We start from the raw sequence: 21,174 nt of genomic DNA on the forward strand, positions 1-21,174 counted from the left end.
AAAATACAGTTTTAAATCATTAAAAATGTGAATTACTGGGTGTAAACAGATATTTGTACTCTCCTGTGTGGGAATGCCGTCATCCCAACAAGCACCAATAACACTGGCTCCTTCTATAAGCCAAAACAGCGAAGCTGCATGCACTACACCAGCCCTGTGAAACTTTAGCAGCTAAATTTAAACCAGCATGTGTGAATTTCCCTCGATGACATGCTCTGCTGCTTAAAAAGAAGCTATAATAGGCCTGGGTGTGGCTGTGATAATTAACTCGCACATGATCTTACTTGTAAAATGTCATCATGCATCCAGTGATCGTCATGTTCATTGGAACCTGTGCCGACATGCGGCCTATCAGGATCATCTTCTCTCCAGTGTCGGGATGGAAAGCTGAGTCAAAAACATACTTGGCTCTCCACAGTTCATCCTCCGTCAGCCCTGGAGAGACTATACCTTCCCTGCAAGACAGCGAGCGTGTAAAATCATATTTCTCGTTTTACACCGGCAGTGAGTTTACAGCCTGTTTCTGAAAAACTGGGCGGGCTGGTTACCTGTAATCGGTGATGATTTTGTGCGCGTGTGCTAGTTGTTCGTTTGTCAGGAGAATGTTCCTGGGATCTGTGACGGTGAAGAAATGTTTAGCCCGACCCACAAATGTGCTCTGGTCCCAGCGGGGCTCCTTGATGTTTATGGAAGTGGATAGCTCGGCTGCCATTTTTATCTGGGGAAACAAAACGTTACAGGTGCAATAAATGTATCCGATTTTGCACATGGTAATACTTATCATAGTCGTTTTCGTTTCCACACTTATATTCCTGGACTACAGCAGAGTGGCTGTGCATGAGTCACAGTTTGAAATAATCCTGGGCATTGATAAAATAGATGGATGGACTGCTACCGTGTCTCTGCTATATTTGAACCCTCAAAGTGGTTTCTACCACAAGTCCCATTCACTCAATCACACACACAGACATGTACTATGCCAAAGTGCTTTCAAACATTCTCACACACACTCTGATTAATGCATCTCGGGCAACTCGAAGTACCTTTTCCAAGGATGTGTCAACATGTGGAGCGGAGAAGCTGGAAATTGATTCACCAACAATCTGATTGGTACACAACCCACTTAATACCACCTTCTACATGTTTTCACTCCCTTCAACCGAACTTCTCATTGGTTTCCCCTTGCAAATAGAAGGTCTGAACAGCAGGTGCATGTGGATGACATCATACAGACCCCAAAAAAGTTGTTGTTTTTTTTTTACTAGTGTTCAGAGCAGTCTCAAGTCTGAGTTAATGCCTCACATGGAAAGGCAGGACGAACAGGTCAAAGCATTTCTATGAACCTTATTGTGAAGTAATTATGAAATAATAACACTGAACTAAAGCTCCTTTTCACATTTACAACGTTTTCCAGAAACTGGCCGAAACTATTCCAGGAATCCAGGGCCCTGCTCCAGCACTTAGTTAGCTCCTCTTCAGGCTTCATTTCTCTTGCAGACAAAAGTCAGCAAGGGAGGACAGGCGGAGCACAATGCTTCTTTTGCCACGCTGCTAATTCAGCATAATGTGGCTAAGTGAGGGCTGACCTAACAGGAGGACTGCGAAACACCAAATTGCAACTGGGCGCACACACCAACTCCCACTCTGAAAAGCACCCTGCAGGACAGCGGGGAAAGTGGTATTTTTAACCAAAAAGTTACAAACTGAGTAAAGTTTGTGGCTTTATTTGCCGTAACCGGGTACTTACTTAAAACTTTATCATATTAATTAGTCTGAAAGCAGACAGAACTGGCTTGCAATGGAAAAACACCAGTGGATGGTTTTTTTGTGGATGTGCATGCAGCATGCTGTTCCAACCCAGCTTGATCTGGATTCTTTGCCTCAGATGAACAACTGTGAGAAGGCATGCAGCAGCAATGAACTCGAACTGAAGCATGGCTGCTGGATCGGCATTAAATAAGAAATCTGTGCAATACAGAAAGCATGCTGTCGCTTTAAATTGAATTAAACTCAACGGGGGTTCTCACGAGATGTCAAAAAGCCTTCAGTGGCCCAATAAGACACAAAATTACTGCTGGAAAGAGGTTAAAGGGCACTTCCTGGCCTCAAACCCCCGAGTTAGGGTGAATAATATGATGCCAAATCAGTAATAAATGCGCTGTGAAAGGAGTGAAGTTTGTACCGACACGGCCTTTGATCCATAAACGCACAGCTGGTTCTGCCCTCAGTCTCAGCCAATCAACGCCGGCCTGCGTGGCTACACATTAACCTGCAATTCACAACAATTCCTTACAATCAATTGTTATTTATCCCACATATTTTAACCCCTGTATCAGTCTGGTATGTGCTATAATACAAAACGCCGCTCTCTGTGCGTGGTCGCAGGGTAAACATGCCCCCTGAATGGATACGGTTTGTTGTCCAACCCGACGTAGACCAGTTAAATCTGGACTGTAACTGGAGGTGTTTCTATGATCTGAAGAAAAAAAGGCGCCAAAATCTTCGCCCCAAAACAATGAAAATCAAGGTGCGACCGTTTTAAAAATGCCAAATTAGCCACTACATCTGTCCAGCCCGTTAACTGTCCAGCTGTGCGCCCCAGATTCAACTAGTATCAGCCTGCCACATCCACACAGGGGCAGTGGGATCCCAAGGAGCAAAAAGCTGTCTGATCACTGCTTGACACGTCGGACACACAAAGCGCACACGGCACAAAACTGTCGGTCCGTTTTGGGAAACGAGCACAGGTTACTTACTGCACTGTGGTCTCCGGAGGTCCGCAAGAGGAGTCCCTGAAAGGCTGCGGCCAGCTAATTTTCAATGCAGCAGTGTCAGCTCGGCTGGAGGGCACACAGGAACCGCGAGGAGCTTCACCGACAAAATAAAAGCCCTGCCTCGCTTCTTACTAGGGAAGCCCTGCCTCGCTTCTTACTACTCTTTATATAGCCCATTTTTGGGGGTGCTGAAGCACCCCCAAAATGAATCAAAGCACCCCCACAGATTTCTTACTTTTTTTTTTTTTTACTTTTTTTTTAACAATATTTGCTGTTTGTGTGACACACTACTAAAAATATAAAAAGCATACAGTACTTGGTTGAGACGTAACATTTTAACAACAAAAGTATAGAAATCCCCCCTCCTAAAATATTTGCTCCAGCTCGCCTCTCCCCTACTCTGACTCTAGCGCTCTGTGGGCCAGAGCCATGGTGGCTGACATGCAGCGGAGCGGATGTAGAAGTGTCTGGCTTAAAACAGGACATATTAGCTGCATTTAACCTTGAGTTACTCTTTATATAGTTGGTAGGAGTCAGACCATGTTTCTTTTTAGCTGAAAAACATTACACCAGGTAACCTTTGCTGCCCTACAATCCGTCCTGCTGTAGTAAAATCAGCCACATTTGACCGTCCAGTTGTCTGTATGACTGCCGCAGTACATACATCGCATTTGTACACTATCAGTGCCAAACAGTCCTGGTGGAGTGAGGAGCTGTAAAGAGAAGCAGATGCTCTGTTTCTAAAAATGTTTTAAGCTTGTTTCAAAGATTCTGTACTGCAGCTTTAAATGTTTTCCAAAAGCACACAGACACTTATCAGTGTTTCTCAAACTTTTTACAGTGTGGACCACCTGATAAAATGTCAAGCTGTCCTAAGGACCACTATGAAAGCATGAAAGTCATAAATCTCACAACACAAAATTAGTATTATTACATTAGTAAAATTAGTATCTGCAGTAAAGATTTTTTCATACATTTCATACATTCTACCACAGGCAAAGTTGCCTCCATTTTTATAGTTTTTATTAATATTTTGTAATAATTTATTTATAATAATTTATTCTGTTTCAGAAGTGTTTTTGTATGTATCCAAAAAAATGCAGTCAGTTTACTTTTTACTCACTATGAGCATCATTCATTATTCTCCCCAGTAATTAAGGTTAATATATGTATTTTTTTTATTCCAATCCATTCTTATTTTGCAGCATTTAAATAACCTTTATCAGATTTGATGTGTCTGTGAAGGTTCTCAGTCATCCAGGTCATCGTAGTCAAAGGAGCTTGCAAAGAAAAGCGTCCATAATCCAGTTTTGAGATCCTTCCCAGACGCCTTAACGCCCACTCACATCCTGGGCCATCTGACCTCAGGAAATCACATGATAGGGTGGGGCCAGGTTTCACAATGAGCTCACCTGAAACTCTGGCTGATTGGGTCCCACACCCAGTTTCACACCTTGGCTCAGGCATTAGAGGATCATCAGGGGGTCCTTTTGTCCCTCTGTGGGGGGAAACTCCCACTAGGTTTATATCTGGGACTCCCCACCATTTGACCTTAGAACTGAAGAAGCTTCTCGGATGAGAGGTGAAACGTCTTCAAGCAACTTAAAGAAGTCCAGACGCTTTTCTTTGCAAGCTCATCAGATTTGATGGTTTTGTTACAGACTTTAAAAAAGTGTTTTGCTTTTCTTTCACAAATGTGGGATTAAATTGTTAAAATGTACAAAACAGTGATGTCATGTTTTGAGACGAGGACCCAGGCACAGAGAGACGTGATGAATTTAAGAATCTTATGATTTAATAAAGAAATTTGCAGACTTGCACAGAGATGGTAAAATTATGATGACTGATAATGGAGACAAAGACAACAGACGATGAGACGGTCAGAGAGAACCCGGGACAACTGGAGACATTTAAGGATGCAGGGACTGACAGAGACGGGGAAGAAGTCTCATCGTGATGAGTAAAGTTTATCTTGCCTGGCTGGGCAGCTCTCCTGGGTGCTCAGCACCCCCAAAGCTCTGATCCTAGAATCGCCCCTGGGAAAAACATCTTATAATGACAGGGGAAAAAACACGCAGTGTTGATCCGATCTTTCGCAAAGCAGCAGGAGCTGTGATCAGCAGTCTGAGGGGAGAAACTGAGCTGCAATCCTCCAAATCCTTTAAATCATGCTTTTATTTTCAGCACTACATCCGCCGGTGCTCTGTGAACTATCGCTACATTCATTTTACAGGCAGTAAATCAGTAATATCTGTTAAAACTTCGGAGGATTTCCACACATGCACGTGTAATAAGCGGATATTAATAGTGGTCCATGACATGTGCATGAAAATTAAAGCAAACGAGAGGTTATTTGGTTAATATCAGAAATGCATAAAAAAAAAATAAAAGTAAAACATCATGCTGCAAACAATGTCCTACCTTTTTCCATGTTAAAAAAAAAAGACTGTGCAAAAATCCTGTTTTAGAAATTAAATAAACAAGGAAAAACAGATGTTAAAATGACCAGTTTACTGCAAATAGTCCACTCACAATAAAGCTCATTATCAGTGTCTGAGCTGATCACCTGCACCGATTTTGGGTGTCTGTTTCCATCTAGTGGTCACTCCCCGGGAATAATGTCATAAGCTGTGCAAAAGGGGAAATAAATGACACAGCAACTCCAGTTTTAATTTTTTTTATAGCTGTGAGTGCAAAACATTAAGTTATATTATTATTTTTATTTATTTTACATCTGATGTCATTTGTAGCAGTATTGCCTAGTTAAATGAAATACATTAACTCCCATATGAGACAGCAGAAAGAGAACTACTTACACTATAACGGGATATAAAAAGAACAAAGTTTGTCAGTGCCATGTGATAAAAATCAAATACAAAAGTGCAAAGAGAACACACTCGTTTCTATCATCTCACAAAATAAGCACTTTCGCTTCGGTTACAAAAAGAAAAGAGTTCACATTGTATGCACTGCAATCTTTTGTTTGAGGCCATGCCGAGTGAAAGATGCAGTGTATATACTGTATGTGGCGACACACTCTGCTTATCAACATCTAGTCGTTATTCTCAGCGTTAGTTCAATCATGTTTCCTGACAATCCAGCAGGTATTATGACAGTATTGTTCATAGTAGCAATCATTTCTAGCAATTAAAACATCATGCACAGAGAGGAAGGAGTTAAAAGGACGGTGGTGTTCATCTAGACGTTACAGTTTCCATTTTATTGTAATTATGGCACACATTTTCAGGGGAGAGGGATTGAATGCTTCTTTTCCCCAAGCCTCTGTGCAGCCCATTACCGTTCTCAGCAGTGATCTTTACAGGAAATAGTCCGGCGTACGCCGCGTCACGTGGGGCTCTCCTCTGCGTGGTGCAGGGTCAAACTGTAGGCTAAAACAAACAAAGGGCAGGGCTCCTCGTCATCTCATAGACTGAATAATAAGGTTTATTTATTTAAGTCTGCAAAGTGAGATTAATTGTTTAGCCAGCTATGTCAACTTTAAAGTCAGAGTTTCTGTGTCACAAAGGTAGCCTGGCTAAATCACCATGGTGACCAATGCTGAATGCTCAGCCTGGTCGAGAGCAAGTTATGTTCTATCGGCTAAAAGTGGCACTTTTTCCTGACTCTTTTATTTACAGTAAGTTTATTATAGATTGTTAAACTGCTGTTAAACTAAAACCACTGAATGAAGTGCAAACATTCCCGATGCATTACCACAGTAATGTACATGTAATTATTTATGCTGAATCCAGAATGCACACCAGGAATATTCGTTCAATGAATAACATTAATTTAATTAATTTGATCTGCCAACAAACTAAAGAGATTTCCCCGTCTCCTTCATTAGGCTATGAGACAGTAACCTTTAATGCTTAAATGGATCCAGTTTAAAGTGTCAGAGCTCTAATGTGCACCCATCACCTTAGAAAGGAACAGACAGCAGCACTGAGACTGCACTCTGCCATAAAATTATTAACTTGAATTAAAATGTTTATTTTACTTTACTCTGTGCACTAAATTGCTAGATTATGTTCTTTATAGACTAGTCATCACCACTTTATCATTATCATCTGATAGCATCGGTGACTGAAGTAGGTAGCACTCACGGGGATCATTTTGTGAGGAAGAAGAGTCATATGACATAAGGGGTGACTTAACAACGAAAGTTGATAACCAGGTGTTGCTGAGCCAGCTAAAGTAATGAAAGACTGGCTTTGTTGAACTTTGTACGTAGCATCCCCCCCTCATTGCAAAAAGATACGTTTGCATTATTAGACATGACAAACTTTACTTACAAGGAGTATTTCAACGTGTCATCAAGCTCCATGATTGCTGCCTGGTTTCCACAACGATAGCAATAGTTTGGTGCACTGAAGATCGTCACTACATTGCGGTCGTGGCACCAGTTATAACCCTAAATCAAGACATCAGCTGCATGTTAGCTATTTTACAGCCACTGACTGTGAAGGGTACATCTGACGAAGAAAAAACACAGAATTACTTGTAGTACACAAACAAAGTCAGAGTACCTCCATAACCAGCTGGTGGGCTCTTGAAACCAAAGTGAGGCCGTTTGCGTGGTTGAATGTCTCAGAAATGTCCTGCCCGAAAGTGTAGCCAGCACCGCGTGGTGATATGCCCCAGCCACCGCGGTCATCAGGATCTGACCATAACAAGTCACACATTGGACCCTGAAAGGTGAAGGGAACGTGTTGTTTAGTGCAATTTCTATTCAGTAAAAAGAACAGAGTTAGCATACAGTGATTACCTACAGACTCCATGGTGAACTTTCTTGAATGCGTATGCTTACACTAAAGCAGTCAGCTGGGATATTTCCTAAATTAATCTCTAAACATCTCTAAAAAGCATTTACGTAATCTGTGTTTACCTCATGAGGAACCTCCTGCAGGCGATCCAGCGCTCTGATGTGTTCCAGTGTATCTATTGATGGGGATAATCCTCCATGGAGGCAGAATATCTTTCAAATAAGAAATATGAAATAAACAACACATAACAGCTCAGTGTACCTGTCCTTCAGGTTGGGTCTGAAAACACAACATTACCTGGTTATCTACCAGCGCGGTAAGGGGAAGATAATCAAACAGATCTGTAAAGTACTTCCAAACGTTGGCATTTCCATATTTCCTCAAGCACTCGTCGTAAAAACCGTACACCTGCGTGATCTGTCTGCTCTCGTGGTTCCCTCTGAGAATTGTGATCCGTTCGCGGAACCTTACCTACGAAGAAAAACACATTTGTAATAGAGGTTTGGTGCATCAATCCAAATATTGATACGGGTATCAGATCGAAACTAGCACAATAGGATGGATACTTTGCTTCTATCCTCTAAGGTCAGTAAATTTATAAACATTCATCTCACAAATCATGACACACTGCTCTCCCATCAATAAGTTGCCTTTATACACTAAACGTATCAGTAATACTGGCTCTTTGTTTACTTGGAATTGCATCAATACCAAAATTTGCAGTTCTGCACAGTTTTACTTCATTAAAAAAAAATTAAGTCCATATCGATGTTAAGATTACTTTTTTTGAAATACCTTAAGAGAAACCAGAAGTGTAACAGTCTCCACAGAATAGTAGCCTCTGTCAACATAATCTCCCATGAAGAGGTAATTAGTGTCCGGAGATTTCCCTCCAATCTTAAACAGCTCCATCAGGTCGTGAAACTGTCCGTGGACATCTCCACACACTGTCACTGGGCATCTCACCTCCTGCACATTGGACTCTTTTGTCAAGATCTCCTTGGCCTACGCATGAGAACCAAGAAAACAGGTTAGCATGTACCAGAATGTGGTGCAGTTTGGGAGCCTGTGGAGTAAACAAGTTATTAATAAGCCAGATTTCAATATTCCTGCTTTTAAAAAAATCTGATTATTAAAGAGTTTTCTTGTGTGCTTCTGTAAGTGCACTTTAGGACAAGCAGTGGGCGTAGGTAGGGAAAACATTCGCAGGCATCCCCCCTCCATCTTCTCGGCTTGTCTTAGAAATCCACTGCATGCAGCTACAGTCAAATGGTGTGCTCCTGTAAGGCCACATGCAATAACGTCTGAGTCCAGGCAATATTTCTATTAAAGGAGCCATTCGGGGGGGCTGTACGGGCTAAGCGTCGGCTAGCACTGCGGAAAGCTAATAATGTGAGGTACTAATATTGAGTCGCCTGGTAAACCTCACCTTTTCGCAGAGGACTTTGACCTGATTCTCTGTCAGCTGCTTGCACTCGTTCAGTTGTTCGATCCATCCGTCCAGCTCCTTGGTGAATGACTTGTCGTCCATGCCTGCTTTGCCGTCAGCTAGCGAGCCGACCAGCTGTAAAATTCCTCGGGAAAATATCTCGCTATTTCGTTACGTTTCGGTGTCCCTGCTACGCTATGTCCTACTGACTGAGAGCTCTGGTGTATTCGCAGCTAGCGCGTGCATGTGCGTGTGCTCGCACGCGCGTGTGCTCCTATCCAGGGGCGGATAAGAAATTTTCTTAGGGTGGCATGGAAATCAAACGGGGTGGCAAAATCACAGCCATTTCTTTACACATGTGCAGGCAGTGGTGGTTTTTGATATGGGCGACATGGGTGGTTGCCCAGGGCGGCATCGTGGCAGGGTTGGCATCATGGCATCGGCAAAAAAAAGTTGCTTGCACCCATGCTGCCCCGACATCATGCCAGCGCATTTTGGGGGATTGCATGGGAACCAATCGGTTTTCTATTGCCCATTTGCGGGGAGTAAAGGCGCCCTCCGTTTGTGAGGTGCACCTGCTGCTTGGAGAGGGGCAGGGCTGGATGGAGCACAACTAATAACCATCTGGCTAAATAAAACAAAATAAAAACAAATCAACAAAACAGGGTCATCAACGCCGTCATCACGATTAACATGATTAAAGATTTTAACACAATTAATCCATTTGGAGCGCAGGATGACTCAAAATCCTTGAAATGTCTCTGTCATCACATTTCAGGCAGTTTGTCCAAAGTTTGTCAATCCTGCGCTCCAGATGGGCTGATTGCATTAAAAGAAAATTTAATCACGTTAATCATGATTACGGCGTTAACACATTAACGTCCTACAACAAACAGAAAAACTGAAAACATTATGATATAGACTTAAAATTTGCACCGATGTGTTTTCTAAATTCTATCACACACATATACGTGAAAAGTGAGGGCCCTCGTTGAGCTTGCTTGTTGCTGCTGTGCTGAAGTCTCACACACAACCTGTCAAAAAGTGAGGGGGCGAACTGCTTCTAAATAGTGCACATTTCATTCATAATATTGTCAATCCAAGCCCGTTATGTATTAAGTATTTTTCCTGGGTTGTGTGAAATCCCAGAAAAAAAAACCTATACAAGGTGTAGGTCTATTAGTTTCTGTTGTGGGGTTGGGTGTTAATACTGGAGTGCGAAATTACCGATGGAAGATGGACAAGAAAAGGTCAAAGCCATCAGGTCCTTGGTTTATAAAAAAAAGAGTAAAGAAGAGGAGAAATGAGCAAAAGATTCAGGTAAGCAGATGTGTCTTTGGATAAAGGCAGGTATTATGTATCCTGAAACAAGATAACATTCATTAGTAGGGATTGGGAAAACTTTGTTAGCCACCTTTGTTAGCCACTTGGCTATGATAGTAAACAGTAGACAGACAGATGACACTGATGTGACTTATTGAATGTTTTGGACTGTGTTCAGCATAATATTAATTAGCCATTAATTGGGAGAGGTGTATTGTTGATTTGTCTGCTATTGTCAGTGTATGATGAATTATAATGGCTGTTTGTTGACCATTTGCATACTCTTGCAGAGGGAGTGTTCACCCAGGGCACCAAACAGGCCACGAACGCCCCTGTGTGCAGGTGTTACATTCTGTAATATGATATGAATATATAAAATGCTATAAGTATGCACATTTCATATAAACATAGTCTGTGAATTTCTTTAGCCCATATTTCAGTTACATAAAAAATTGAATTTTGATTTTATGCACTGTATAGCATATATAATAAATAAGCATAAGTATAAAATCCAGAAGCTACACAAAATGAGGTGGATCAGTTAGAAATACAAGTTTAACTTTTCACACTCTTTTTATTAAATAATCAAATTCTTATATGCTTTAATTTATACAAGATTTTTTTTAAAAACCCAACTGCCATGAAGACTTGTTTTTTTTTCTTTTACCAAAAATTTACTGGGTTAACCCTCAGGGGTCCAGGGTATAATTGGTCGTTTTTTATTATTTGTGATTTTACCTCTATATTTCAACTGTTTATCTTGCCTTGTTTGGTATCATGCTTTTCAGCACAATCTTGCATGTCTAAATGTAAAGTTATTTTTTCATTTTAACATACTGTATTAACACAACTGATTTAAAATGACACAAAAACCCCCATAGAATCCAAGTAGGAAAACATTTTGGGTTTTTTTGCAAACAGTAAAGTTTGCAAAAAAAAGTTTAAAACTACTACTAAAACTAAAATTAAAGAACAATAGGGTATCACAATAAGATGTGACAAATTATTTGTGCTACTCCAAAAAATGCTTTGTTTCCAGCACAAGACACATTGCAGTCTGCCTTTGGTGGCCTCTGTCGCATTCACTAGTGCCCTCATTGTTTTACACACAAAGCAAAACTACACACCAAACATGCCAAATGTCACAAATCTCTCACATGTCAAAGCTCGCTATGGATATTACTGTCTCTCTCTCACTCACTCTCTCTTGCCACTGTTAGTCCCAAAACCTTTTCCCTGTTCCTAATCAACCAAATGCTGATTGGTCAACATGGTACATTGGTGCATTGATGCACAACAGGAAAGGGGTTGCATTTTTGTCTTGTTTTTTTGTGTTTTGCTTGCAAACAGATAATGCTTGCAAGCGATGTTCTTAGAAATCACAGTTTTTACCATTTCCTCCTGCACTAAATGTGACAATAGTATTCAGAAAAAAGCATCACATGTAATGACTCTGGTTTTCCGTGGCCTATCAACACATATAGTTTGAAGTCCATTCAATTTCAACACAAGTTGAAATGGAGACTCAGCGTGGCTGCGTCTTGTTGCTCTGTCATCTTTAATCAGTCATGTGATTTGGACACGCCTGCACATCCATCGACCTGAGAGGGTTAATAAAACTCACCTTCATTCTTACCTTCATTTTTAATTGGTAGGGAGGGGATAACACTATGCCATATATTCAGTTTTATAATGTATATTCAATGTTCATTGTAGCTAGGCTCAAAGTGGTAATGCTATTTTATTTTAATAAACAACATTGTTATTGCAAGAGATTATTTTATGGTGGTAAATTCCACCCCATGCCACCACAGTAGGTCTGCCCCTGCTCCCGTCAAATAATTGCGCAAACCACCATGTCAAAAACATTTATTTATGTTTTATTAAAATGTGCAAAAAGTGTTTAGGATCATTGTCATGTTGAAAAATTAAGTTGTTGCCAGTCAGATGCTTTCCAGATGTTATTGCATGGTGGATCAAAATCTGAAGGTACTTTTCTGCATTCATAACTCCATCAGTTTTGTCAAAGATAAGAAACACGGGCCAAAATACACCTCTAAACCATAGAAGAGCCTCCATAGTTTTAGAGATGGCTGTAGACACTCACTGTTGAACCTCTCTCTCTGACCTCCTCTGTACATACTGATTTGAACCAAAAGTTTCAGATTTGGATTCATCACTCAATCAGACCTGTTGCCACCGAGTTTCAATCCAGTTCTTGTATAATGTGACATAGCTCATCCCTTTTCCCTGTATCCCTTACTGAAGAATGGCTACTTGACAGCCATCCTTCTAATGAAATCATTTCTGATGAGGCTTCAGTGAACAGTATGTATATAGGACTAGATGCATCTCTCAAGTCCGGTGCCAGATCAGGGAGATAGTTTGTTAAGCTTCCCACTTCTTTTGTCTTCCACTTGTCTGGTTTCCTTAGATTTTTAAGGACACCATCCCAAGATATGCTTTTTTGGTAATCACCTAATTGGTGCAAAAATGCTATTTTAACTCTATCAAACTGTGTTAACTTTGGCTAAACACACAATTTAAAATTGGTTCTCTGGTAAGTTCTCTGTTATGTTTAGACACAACACTGGTTCATTCCTTGAGTTAGGTGCCTTTTTATGCTTGAATGATTCATATTTTTGTTTCTTAACTACCTTAACAAACATCTTGCTTCCTCAGAAAATGTCCAGATTCAAGTCAAGGACTGAAAATGAGTGAAAAAGCAGCCAATGTACAAAGAAAAACTTTCAAAGTCCTCCAGTTAGCCTGGAGAACTACTGTTCAACAACGTTTTAAAACTTAATAAGAAGTTTTCAAGTCTGGCTTCTTTGGAGAAAAACATAAATAAATGAGGGGTGACTCCATACTTTTCCCCCAGTACTAAATATTTTACATTTTAACCAGAAAAACAAAAATGAATAAACTGCTTTTTTAGTCTTTCTTAAAAGAAAAGCAAGAAGGTGGCGTGACACAAAAGAAATTATCCATGCAGCATTTTAGCATATAGAGTCACCCTGTTTAAATGTTAAAATTAAAATGGCTTCATAGGACTCATATAATGCATTCACTAATTAATGAGAAATAACTAAACTCACAAAGTATGCTTTAAAATGTAAAACTAGCAGCTCCCTTTTCTCACTGTTTTTGTATTCCAATTAGTTATTAGATTTTCTAAGTAATTTCCTCTTCCTTTGGTCACTCAGCTAAATCTGGGGCAAAAAGGTGAAGCAGTGAAACAACTGCAGTTTATTAAATGACCACTTGAGGTTGTTTCCAAATGTCAGTCAATGTCCATATACTCCCAACCATAATTTATAAAATAAACATCATGTTGTTTTCAACATTCTAGTGCAGCTGTTTTTAGAGGTAGACAAAATGTTACCAGTGGGTGGTTCTATGGTGGCTTTGTCCATCTTTTATGTACAGTCTCTGGTTTTAGCCTGTTAATGTGACCAGGTATATCAAATACAGAAACAAGTTGTTGTTTGCTATTGCCTACTTTAAATCTTAAGAGAAGTATGCTATATTTCTCCTAATACTCAAAAAAGACTTCCTCGATGGTATATACATTTGCTATAGCTTAAAATATTAATTACTACACATAATATAAACAAACAAAACAAACTTATTTAATTCCGTAACAGCTTCTTGTTTTGGGGACTCGTATTCACGATGAACTGCACCGGAAGAACTACATTACCCACAGCAAGACGCCTTCCTCTAAAGTACACATGCGCAGTCGGTCGTTCTACTCTGGACAGCTGTAGGAGAAAATGGCAGCATTCATGCTAGGACAGCAGGTATGACATTCAGTTATGTTTTAAATTTTAACCTTTATAATAGGGCTCATTTTTGTTTTCATATCTTCCAAAACTTGTTTGGTGAGTTTTATTAATTATGCTGAGCAGAAATGAGCGCTGAACTTTCAAAAAGAATTCACACGAGGCATTGCACTTGAATGACTGCTAACGTGTTAGCCCACCAGCTAACTGAGTTAAACGTAAACGGTGCAAAGCGGGCCAATAATTCATCAGCTCAGGCGTTGATTTTCATACAAATGTTATTTTGCAGGCACGCCAGTTCAGCACGTCTGTGATCAGACCTGCAGCCAAACTGGTTAAGGTGAGTGACGTGCAGTGCGATAACCTTCAGTAATTTGTGACAGGGTGTTAAGGTAGCTTATCCCTGTAAATGTTCTTGTAGCCTCCCATCCAGGTGTATGGAGTGGAGGGCCGTTATGCCACTGCTCTGTTCTCAGCTGCCAGTAAGCAGAACAAACTGGACCAAGTGGAGCAGGAGCTGGGAAAAGTGTCTGTAAGTCAACAAAAAAGGAAACTATTTTTAATGTTGCTTCCACTGAATGATGAAAATGATGCTTTACTTAATATTTGATCACAGGGTTATGTGCATATTACTGTGATATATTTAAATAGCATCGCAGGATGTTTAAATATATAGTTTGTTTGGCTTTTAATTAATAATGAGATTAGTGACCTGATTGTTAAATATTGATAATCCAAGCAGTTTCGGTACCATCTACCTTTCGTCTAGTACTTACTTCCTTTTTTTTTTTTTTTTTTTTTTTTTTTTTTAATTTTGCTGTTGTCTGCCACATTATTTTTCAGGCCCTGATCAAGGACCCTAAAATGAACAGTGTTGTAATGAATCCTCATGTGAAGCGCAGCCTCAAGCAGAAGACCTTCAACGATGCCCTTGCAAAGGCCAAGGTTTCACCCATCACCGTCAACCTCATCAGTGAGTGATCACAGAATTAATGTATGAATGAGGATTGTAGTAAGGTTACTGCTGGGACCCCTGTGTCATTAATCGTGTTTGTTTGTGGTGTGGTGTGTACACATGCAATACATTTGAACCTAGTTTTGTTACATTTTCAAAGACAACAGTCCACTAGCACGTTCCAGATATGATGTTACCAAGGTCGCAAAGTAAGGAACATGCTGTTGCAAGTAGTCGTGTGATGGTTGCAGCACTTATACATGCAGGTCCTTGAGATTTCACATGGTTCATTATTCTTAATGCTAGGGCTGCACGATTAATCATTAGAAAATTGAGATCTCAGTTCATACTTATGTGCAATTTCATTTCCAAATGACAACGTTAAAAAAAAAAGAAAAAAAAAAAAGACGACGACGATTGTACCGCATTTTGATCCGGGACGTAATCTGCATGAAAACAAGCGCTCACTCTTCCTGCTCAACAAATGACAAGGGCGGAGCCTTATACCACGTGATACAGAAGCTGGCTGCTAAAATTGGCAGGGGAAAAAACAACGGAGAACACGTCAGGGATGACGAGAAAGTGACTGGAGAAAATCCGTCCCGGTCAACCACCCAAACATCAATAACGGGAACCTTATACAGCGCTTCCCTATACCCGTCGAACTCCCGCAGGCACAAAGGCTATTACTCATCACTTGACCAAAGATATGGCTCCCATCAACACTGTGCAAAACGAGGGATTTAGGAAAATGATCAACACCCTAGACAAACGCTACACAGTGCCGTCCCGCAACTATTTTTCTATTGTTGCACTACCTGCTCTATACACGCAGTGTCGAGCAACGGTGGAGACGGAATTTCAAGCAGTACAACATTTTGCGGCAACCACAAAACGTGAGACATTTGTTGTTTTTATGTTTATTTATTGTTTTTATGTCCAGTCTCAACTGTTACGAAGTTGATGTGCAGTTAATAAGTGCTATAAATATTTATATTGGAAAAGAAAATCGTGAGAGAATCGTGATCTCAATTCTAAGCAAAAAAAGTCGTGATTCTCATTTTATGCAAAATCGTGCAGCCCTACTTAATGCCCAATTGGGCATGTTTGGTTTGAATATTGTTTAGGAACCTCTTTCTGATTAAAAAATAAAAAAAGCCATCTTGTTAAGCTTAGTATCGGTCTGAAGCCTAAATTGTGTTTTCTTTGCATAGCTCTTTTCGACCCTATTTGAACACTCTAACAAGGCTTCCTTACTACAATCCTCATTCATACATTATTTCAGTTGCATATTACAGATCTGCTGTTGCAACCCCCTTGGAGAAAAAACAGAGCAGCTAGAAGTATGTTGATTATAAGAAAATAACATGTATATGAAAATACTTTGACACAACAGCCATAAGGTTTGGACCACATTCACAAGCTGTGTTTTATGGGGTCTACAGACCAGGTGCTCTTGAACATTCCTAGATCCAGGCTTAAAAGAGAAGAGACAGCAGAACCTTTTCAGGTGCAGCTCCTAATCTGTGAAACAATCTACCTTTTCACATAAGAGCTGCCTAGACGCTCCATCATTTTAAAACGCTGATGAAAAAGAAACTGGTTATTCTCACTGGTTTACAGTCTAAGTTGAGCAAGTTTTTCCAGGTTTTTTTATTGTGCAAATTTTATTCTGCATTCCTATTTACTTATGACAGTTTATTTTTTTCCTCCTTTAATCGAGGTTTATGGTTGTATTGTGTATTTTGGTGTGTGTTTGTTGTTGATTTTGTGACTCTTATGTCTATATTGCATAGCCTGTACAGCACTTTTTCAACTGAGGCTACGTCCACACTAATGCGTTTTCATTTGAAACTCATACATTTCAAAACTGAGCTGTCCCGTCGCTGTGTGGACATTCGAAAACGCAGACTTTCTAAAACGATGATGCATTTTAGTCATGTGACCAATTAAACAAAGATAGCGGAGGGCATTATACAGCAGTTGTTTTGATTGCTTTTAATTTTGACAGCCCTAAAAAAAGATTAATATCAGTTTGTACATGCTCCAGATAGCTTTTCTTCAAATTCTTTAATCCTCACTTGTTTTTGCGCATGCGCAGGACTGGAACGTAAGCTTTTTCGGCCGTTTCAACGTGGACACACAACTCTGTGAAAACGACTGAAAATGCTAGTGTGAATGCGGAGCGTTTTTAGCCGAAAACGCCGTTTTCAACTCTATCCGGGCTAGTGTGGACGTAGCCTGAGTTGTGTTAATGTGCTATAGATGTAAACTTTGATTTGATTAAGGGTAAATAAGTGTTACTAGGAAGAACTTAGTAACTTACTTAACAAAAGCTACACTTTGCTCTGAGCAGATAGAAAAGTGGAGAATCTTGCTCAAACATGTATTGTCTTTTTTTCTCCCTCTTTAGATGTTTTGGCTGACAATGGCCGTCTTACTTTAACTGGGGATGTTATTAACGCTTTCAGCAAGATGATGAGTGCACACCGTGGAGAGGTGATCTGCTCCGTCACTACTGCGCAGGTATGAAATGGGTGTATATGCAAGATATGTTCCTACATAATTTTTTTTCAGATACTGAAAACAGGTCACATCACTTAAGCAATATTTGCTGCTGTATATATCATTTATTTTATCAATTGCAGTATTATTGATTTAGACATATTGTACCTTCATAATGAATGTTTATCCATTGCAGCCTTTGGATGAAGCTAATCTCTCCGAGCTGAAAGTAGCTCTTAAAGGCTTTCTTCAGAAGGGTGAGACTATCAAGCTGGAAACAAAGGTACAACTCTAATGCACAGTCCCAGAAATCTGCACATAACCATCTTGCTGATGAATTTTGTCTTCAGGGGAAAACTCTTTTTGTGCACTAGTCAATTCTAAGATATGGAGTTAATTTGCTTGCATAACATGTCTTATCTCAGACTGGTGAGATAATATTTAAGCGCACATTTTGGTGTTTACTACACTGTCTGTTTCACACTCATGAAAATGAGTGCAAATCTAACAATTTGGATAATTTACATAGTGAAGCAAATATTTTCTGGAAACTTGCATTAAAAAATACGAATTTAAAAATGTACATAATCAACTAGAGGAGTTTGTATTGTGATTGGCTGTAAGATGAACATTTAAATAGTGAATTCCAGGAAATGGAAAAACATCTTACATCTTTTTTTCCCCGCAAGGCTCTGACCAATCATTTACATAGAAATAAAGCTTTATCAATATTTTTTTTAATCTGTTTTCAAGGTAATTGCTAATAATTATGTTCATATCTTTCCGTGCCTAAATTATAGAACATTATATTTATTTTTTCTGGCTGTTGACAAGTTAAAATGTTTATAGATTAAAAGCTGACGTCCATTGTGTCCTCTGCAAAAGCCTTTAATTGTATATCAAAGAGATTTTAAACGTGGCTCAATCCACTATTTTAATCCCCCCCCCCCCCCCCCCCCCCCAAAAAAAAAAAAAAAAAAAAATTGAAAAAAAAATGGAAACTTGTGAAATCATTGTCTTATGTTAATGTAAGGGGAAGTCTCGTGTTCATATGTGTTTGCTAACAATCGACCTGTCTCTTCACAGTCGGATCCTTCCATCCTGGGGGGCATGATCGTCAGCATTGGAGACAAGTATGTGGACATGTCCACCAAAACAAAGATCCAGAAGCTGACCAAGCTCATCAGGGAAACTTAGTCCTGTGGACTTAATTTTGCAAAGATGACCATTGGCAAGGGGAAACTTTGAAAATTGTAGATTTTGACCTGTTCCAGCACTGTTGTTGCCCTATAAATCCAGTGTTTGTGCTTAAACTGTTAATAAAAACGAAAAAAAATCGATCGCTGATGTTTGTTGTCTTTGTAAAGCACATATACACAGCTTCCATTATACTGACCAGTGATCTCATGGCCAGATTAGTTGATACATTGTCATTACTACATTTTAATAAATGTACAGTTGGTTCAATACAGTGTGCCAGTTACATAGTTACCGCTGTGCTGTTGATACAATTTTGGTTACATGGCTACCACAGTTCCATGCTTCACTACTAGATACATTTTTGATACTTTTACGATTCTACAGAAACCCATTACGTCACACCGATCAGTCCCTACGTTTCTTGACCGCTTTTATCGCGCATGCGCAGTTGTTGTCTGCTGGTTTAATTTTTTTTTTCCTTTTCTTTTTTTTTCTGGGTGAAAATGGCTGCCACTCTCATCCAAACCTCTGCGTAGAGGATTAACTGAGCGTTGAAATATGCAGCAGACCCGCTTTGAGACAACACTCGCAGACGCCAGGGCGTAGTTTGTGCAGCGCCTTCACAAAAATGTTGTGGCCGTCAGGGAGAGGAAGTGTAGACGAGTCGAAATTAACCCTTTCCACTCCAACGTCCACCAACAAATGAGGTACGAACTGTTCATCTTTCGCTCTTTGAGTAGTTCGGCGATCTAGTAATCCAGTAATCATTTAAATTTATTGTTATGCATGCCGTGCATTTTTGCAAACTATGACTCTGTTTGAACGTGTTTATTTCGGACATCACTTATCTTTGTTTGTTTTGTGTTGCAGTGCTAAAAAGGCCTGTTTGAGCCACTAGAAGTCAGCTACTAAGAACTGGATTGTCAGTAAAACACGTGGCTTTTCTAGCTCATGTATTTCTATGTACCCCAACAGAAAATGATGCACCAAGTGACCACCAGCAGCAGTGACTATTGCATGAGTGCACTAACAGAGGACTGTCATCCAGGCAGCCACTTTGATTTATGTAGTACACAGTCCAACAAATTCTACCCCTCTCCGACAAACCCTGGTTTGCAGCTGTCCCTCGCCGGCCTTGCCCCTTTGCCACAGGGCATGCACAAAGCCATGGCGTGCCAGTTACAAGACACCCAGAATGACTTCCAGCCACAGGCGGTGAGAATCAGAGCCGGTGAAGCTCTAGGGCCTGAGGGCTCTAAGAAAAAGAAGGGCACAGCAAAGTCAGGGCGGAGAGGGAGGCCATCGGGGACCACAAAGTTAGCTGGGTACCGTACAAGTACTGGGCGTCCACTTGGGACAACTAGAGCAGCCGGTTTCAAGACAAGCCCAGGTAGGCCTCTTGGAACCACCAAAGCTGCAGGATATAAGGTGAGCCCTGGGAGACCGCCTGGCAGCATCAAGAGCCTCACTCGCCTCAAGAAGCTAGAATTCGGATGTGACGGCACCAGCAAGCTGGACTTTAGCAACTGCAGTGCTCCCAAGAAGCTGGACTTCACTAGCTGTGATGTTTCATCTTTTCCATACACCATGATGGAGAAAAGAGAACTTTGTGAGCACGGTAGCAATAAAGTGGATGAAACCACAGAGATAAATTCTGCAGCTGCTTCTCCGGTGTTTGAAAAACATTTGGTTGCATGAAGAAGAGGACTAGAAGGAATTGTGGCATTTCATGTATGCTGGGAGAAAAAGTTGTTTGTTTTATCATTTACAGTGGTTCTAAGTTTTCATTGTACAGTGATTGGCATTCTCATCATCCTCTCCTAATAAACAGCCGAATCACAAATATGTTGCTCCAGTGTGGCAGAGGTGCATGCACATGAAATAACACCAGTCAGTATAGTTAGTGGTTCAGACCTCAGTAACCCTGATGTATTCCTCTGAATTGTGACATGTTCTCTTACTCTGTTCTAAGACATGAATATGTTTGTTTGTGTGACATTTTCTACATGCATATACATTTTAGAACAAAAAAATTCATGAAACCAAATCTTTCCCGAGCATAAATATGTAACCATGTAGTCGTCCTTTGTGTTTTGTCCGCTTGTCTATTATGTGGTTTATTTTGTGATACAATTCAGGAAAGCAGGAGCCCTGCAGTACATTTTTATTGACTCAAACTGGTAAAGCTTAAAGCATAATACCCCCTTTGTTTCTGCACTTTGTAAATATAGTTTGCATCATGTATTGTAACAGCCTATTTCCATATCCACTGTCACTCGATAAGCACACCCACTTGTGCATGTATGTTAGACTGATCAGTAGAGGGGGGAACGACTAATGCTTTGTGGCATATGTAATAATAATAATAATGATTTCCTGTATGTGAAACCAAAATAAAAGAAAGAAATCGTCTTTTTCACAGTTTCCTGTCACTTGT

The 21,174-nt window shown here is 40.2% G+C and overlaps 4 protein-coding genes across 7 annotated transcripts in view; 2 read left to right on the plus strand and 2 right to left on the minus strand.

Moving 5' to 3' along the window:
• The window catches only part of sfxn1 (sideroflexin 1), a 10,618-nt gene extending 7,726 nt beyond the window's left edge, over nt 1-2,892 (minus strand). Inside the window, exons 1-3 of the mRNA XM_087849101.1 lie at nt 2,757-2,892; nt 549-718; nt 285-455 (exon numbers count right to left, since the gene is read on the minus strand). Coding sequence (XP_087705227.1) covers nt 285-455; nt 549-712 — 335 coding nt within the window. The 5' untranslated portion in view covers nt 713-718; nt 2,757-2,892. The remainder of the gene's footprint in view (nt 1-284; nt 456-548; nt 719-2,756) is intronic.
• Nucleotides 2,893-4,598: 1,706 nt separating this feature from the next.
• Nucleotides 4,599-9,226, minus strand: LOC102787199 (serine/threonine-protein phosphatase 2A catalytic subunit alpha isoform-like). Of its 3 annotated transcripts, XR_004843830.2 has the most exons (9): nt 8,970-9,226; nt 8,336-8,545; nt 7,838-8,011; nt 7,663-7,752; nt 7,304-7,465; nt 7,070-7,188; nt 6,073-6,163; nt 5,341-5,402; nt 4,600-5,233 (listed from the first exon to the last, which is right to left on the minus strand). XR_004843830.2 is itself a non-coding variant. In XM_006781526.3 (8 exons), exons 1-7 carry the CDS (start codon nt 9,069-9,071, stop codon nt 6,091-6,093), a joined length of 930 nt encoding a protein of 309 aa, XP_006781589.1. In that variant the 5' UTR covers nt 9,072-9,226; the 3' UTR covers nt 4,599-5,402; nt 6,073-6,090. The 3 variants fall into 3 exon arrangements, 2 of the variants coding, with proteins under 2 accessions (XP_006781589.1, XP_006781588.1); XM_006781526.3 differs by having other exon boundaries at nt 4,599-5,402; XM_006781525.2 differs by lacking the exons at nt 4,600-5,233; nt 5,341-5,402 and having other exon boundaries at nt 5,436-6,163; nt 8,970-9,225.
• Nucleotides 9,227-13,987: 4,761 nt separating this feature from the next.
• On the plus strand, nt 13,988-18,877 carry atp5po (ATP synthase peripheral stalk subunit OSCP). The gene is made up of 7 exons (XM_006781524.3): nt 13,988-14,095; nt 14,367-14,417; nt 14,499-14,609; nt 14,921-15,050; nt 17,446-17,558; nt 17,734-17,820; nt 18,624-18,877. Exons 1-7 carry the CDS (start codon nt 14,069-14,071, stop codon nt 18,732-18,734), a joined length of 630 nt encoding a protein of 209 aa, XP_006781587.1. The 5' UTR covers nt 13,988-14,068; the 3' UTR covers nt 18,735-18,877.
• A 313-nt stretch (nt 18,878-19,190) lies between these two features.
• On the plus strand, nt 19,191-21,156 carry si:ch1073-44g3.1 (uncharacterized). Of its 2 annotated transcripts, none has more exons than XM_006781523.3 (2): nt 19,191-19,444; nt 19,713-21,156. In XM_006781523.3, exon 2 carries the CDS (start codon nt 19,716-19,718, stop codon nt 20,433-20,435), a length of 720 nt encoding a protein of 239 aa, XP_006781586.1. In that variant the 5' UTR covers nt 19,191-19,444; nt 19,713-19,715; the 3' UTR covers nt 20,436-21,156. The 2 variants fall into 2 exon arrangements, with proteins under 2 accessions (XP_006781586.1, XP_006781585.1); XM_006781522.3 differs by having other exon boundaries at nt 19,192-19,444; nt 19,608-21,156.
• Nucleotides 21,157-21,174: the final 18 nt, after the last annotated feature.

This window comes from Neolamprologus brichardi, chromosome 2 (genome assembly GCF_056152115.1).
Source record: "Neolamprologus brichardi isolate AB-2024 chromosome 2, ASM5615211v1, whole genome shotgun sequence".
Taxonomy (NCBI): domain Eukaryota; kingdom Metazoa; phylum Chordata; class Actinopteri; order Cichliformes; family Cichlidae; genus Neolamprologus; species Neolamprologus brichardi.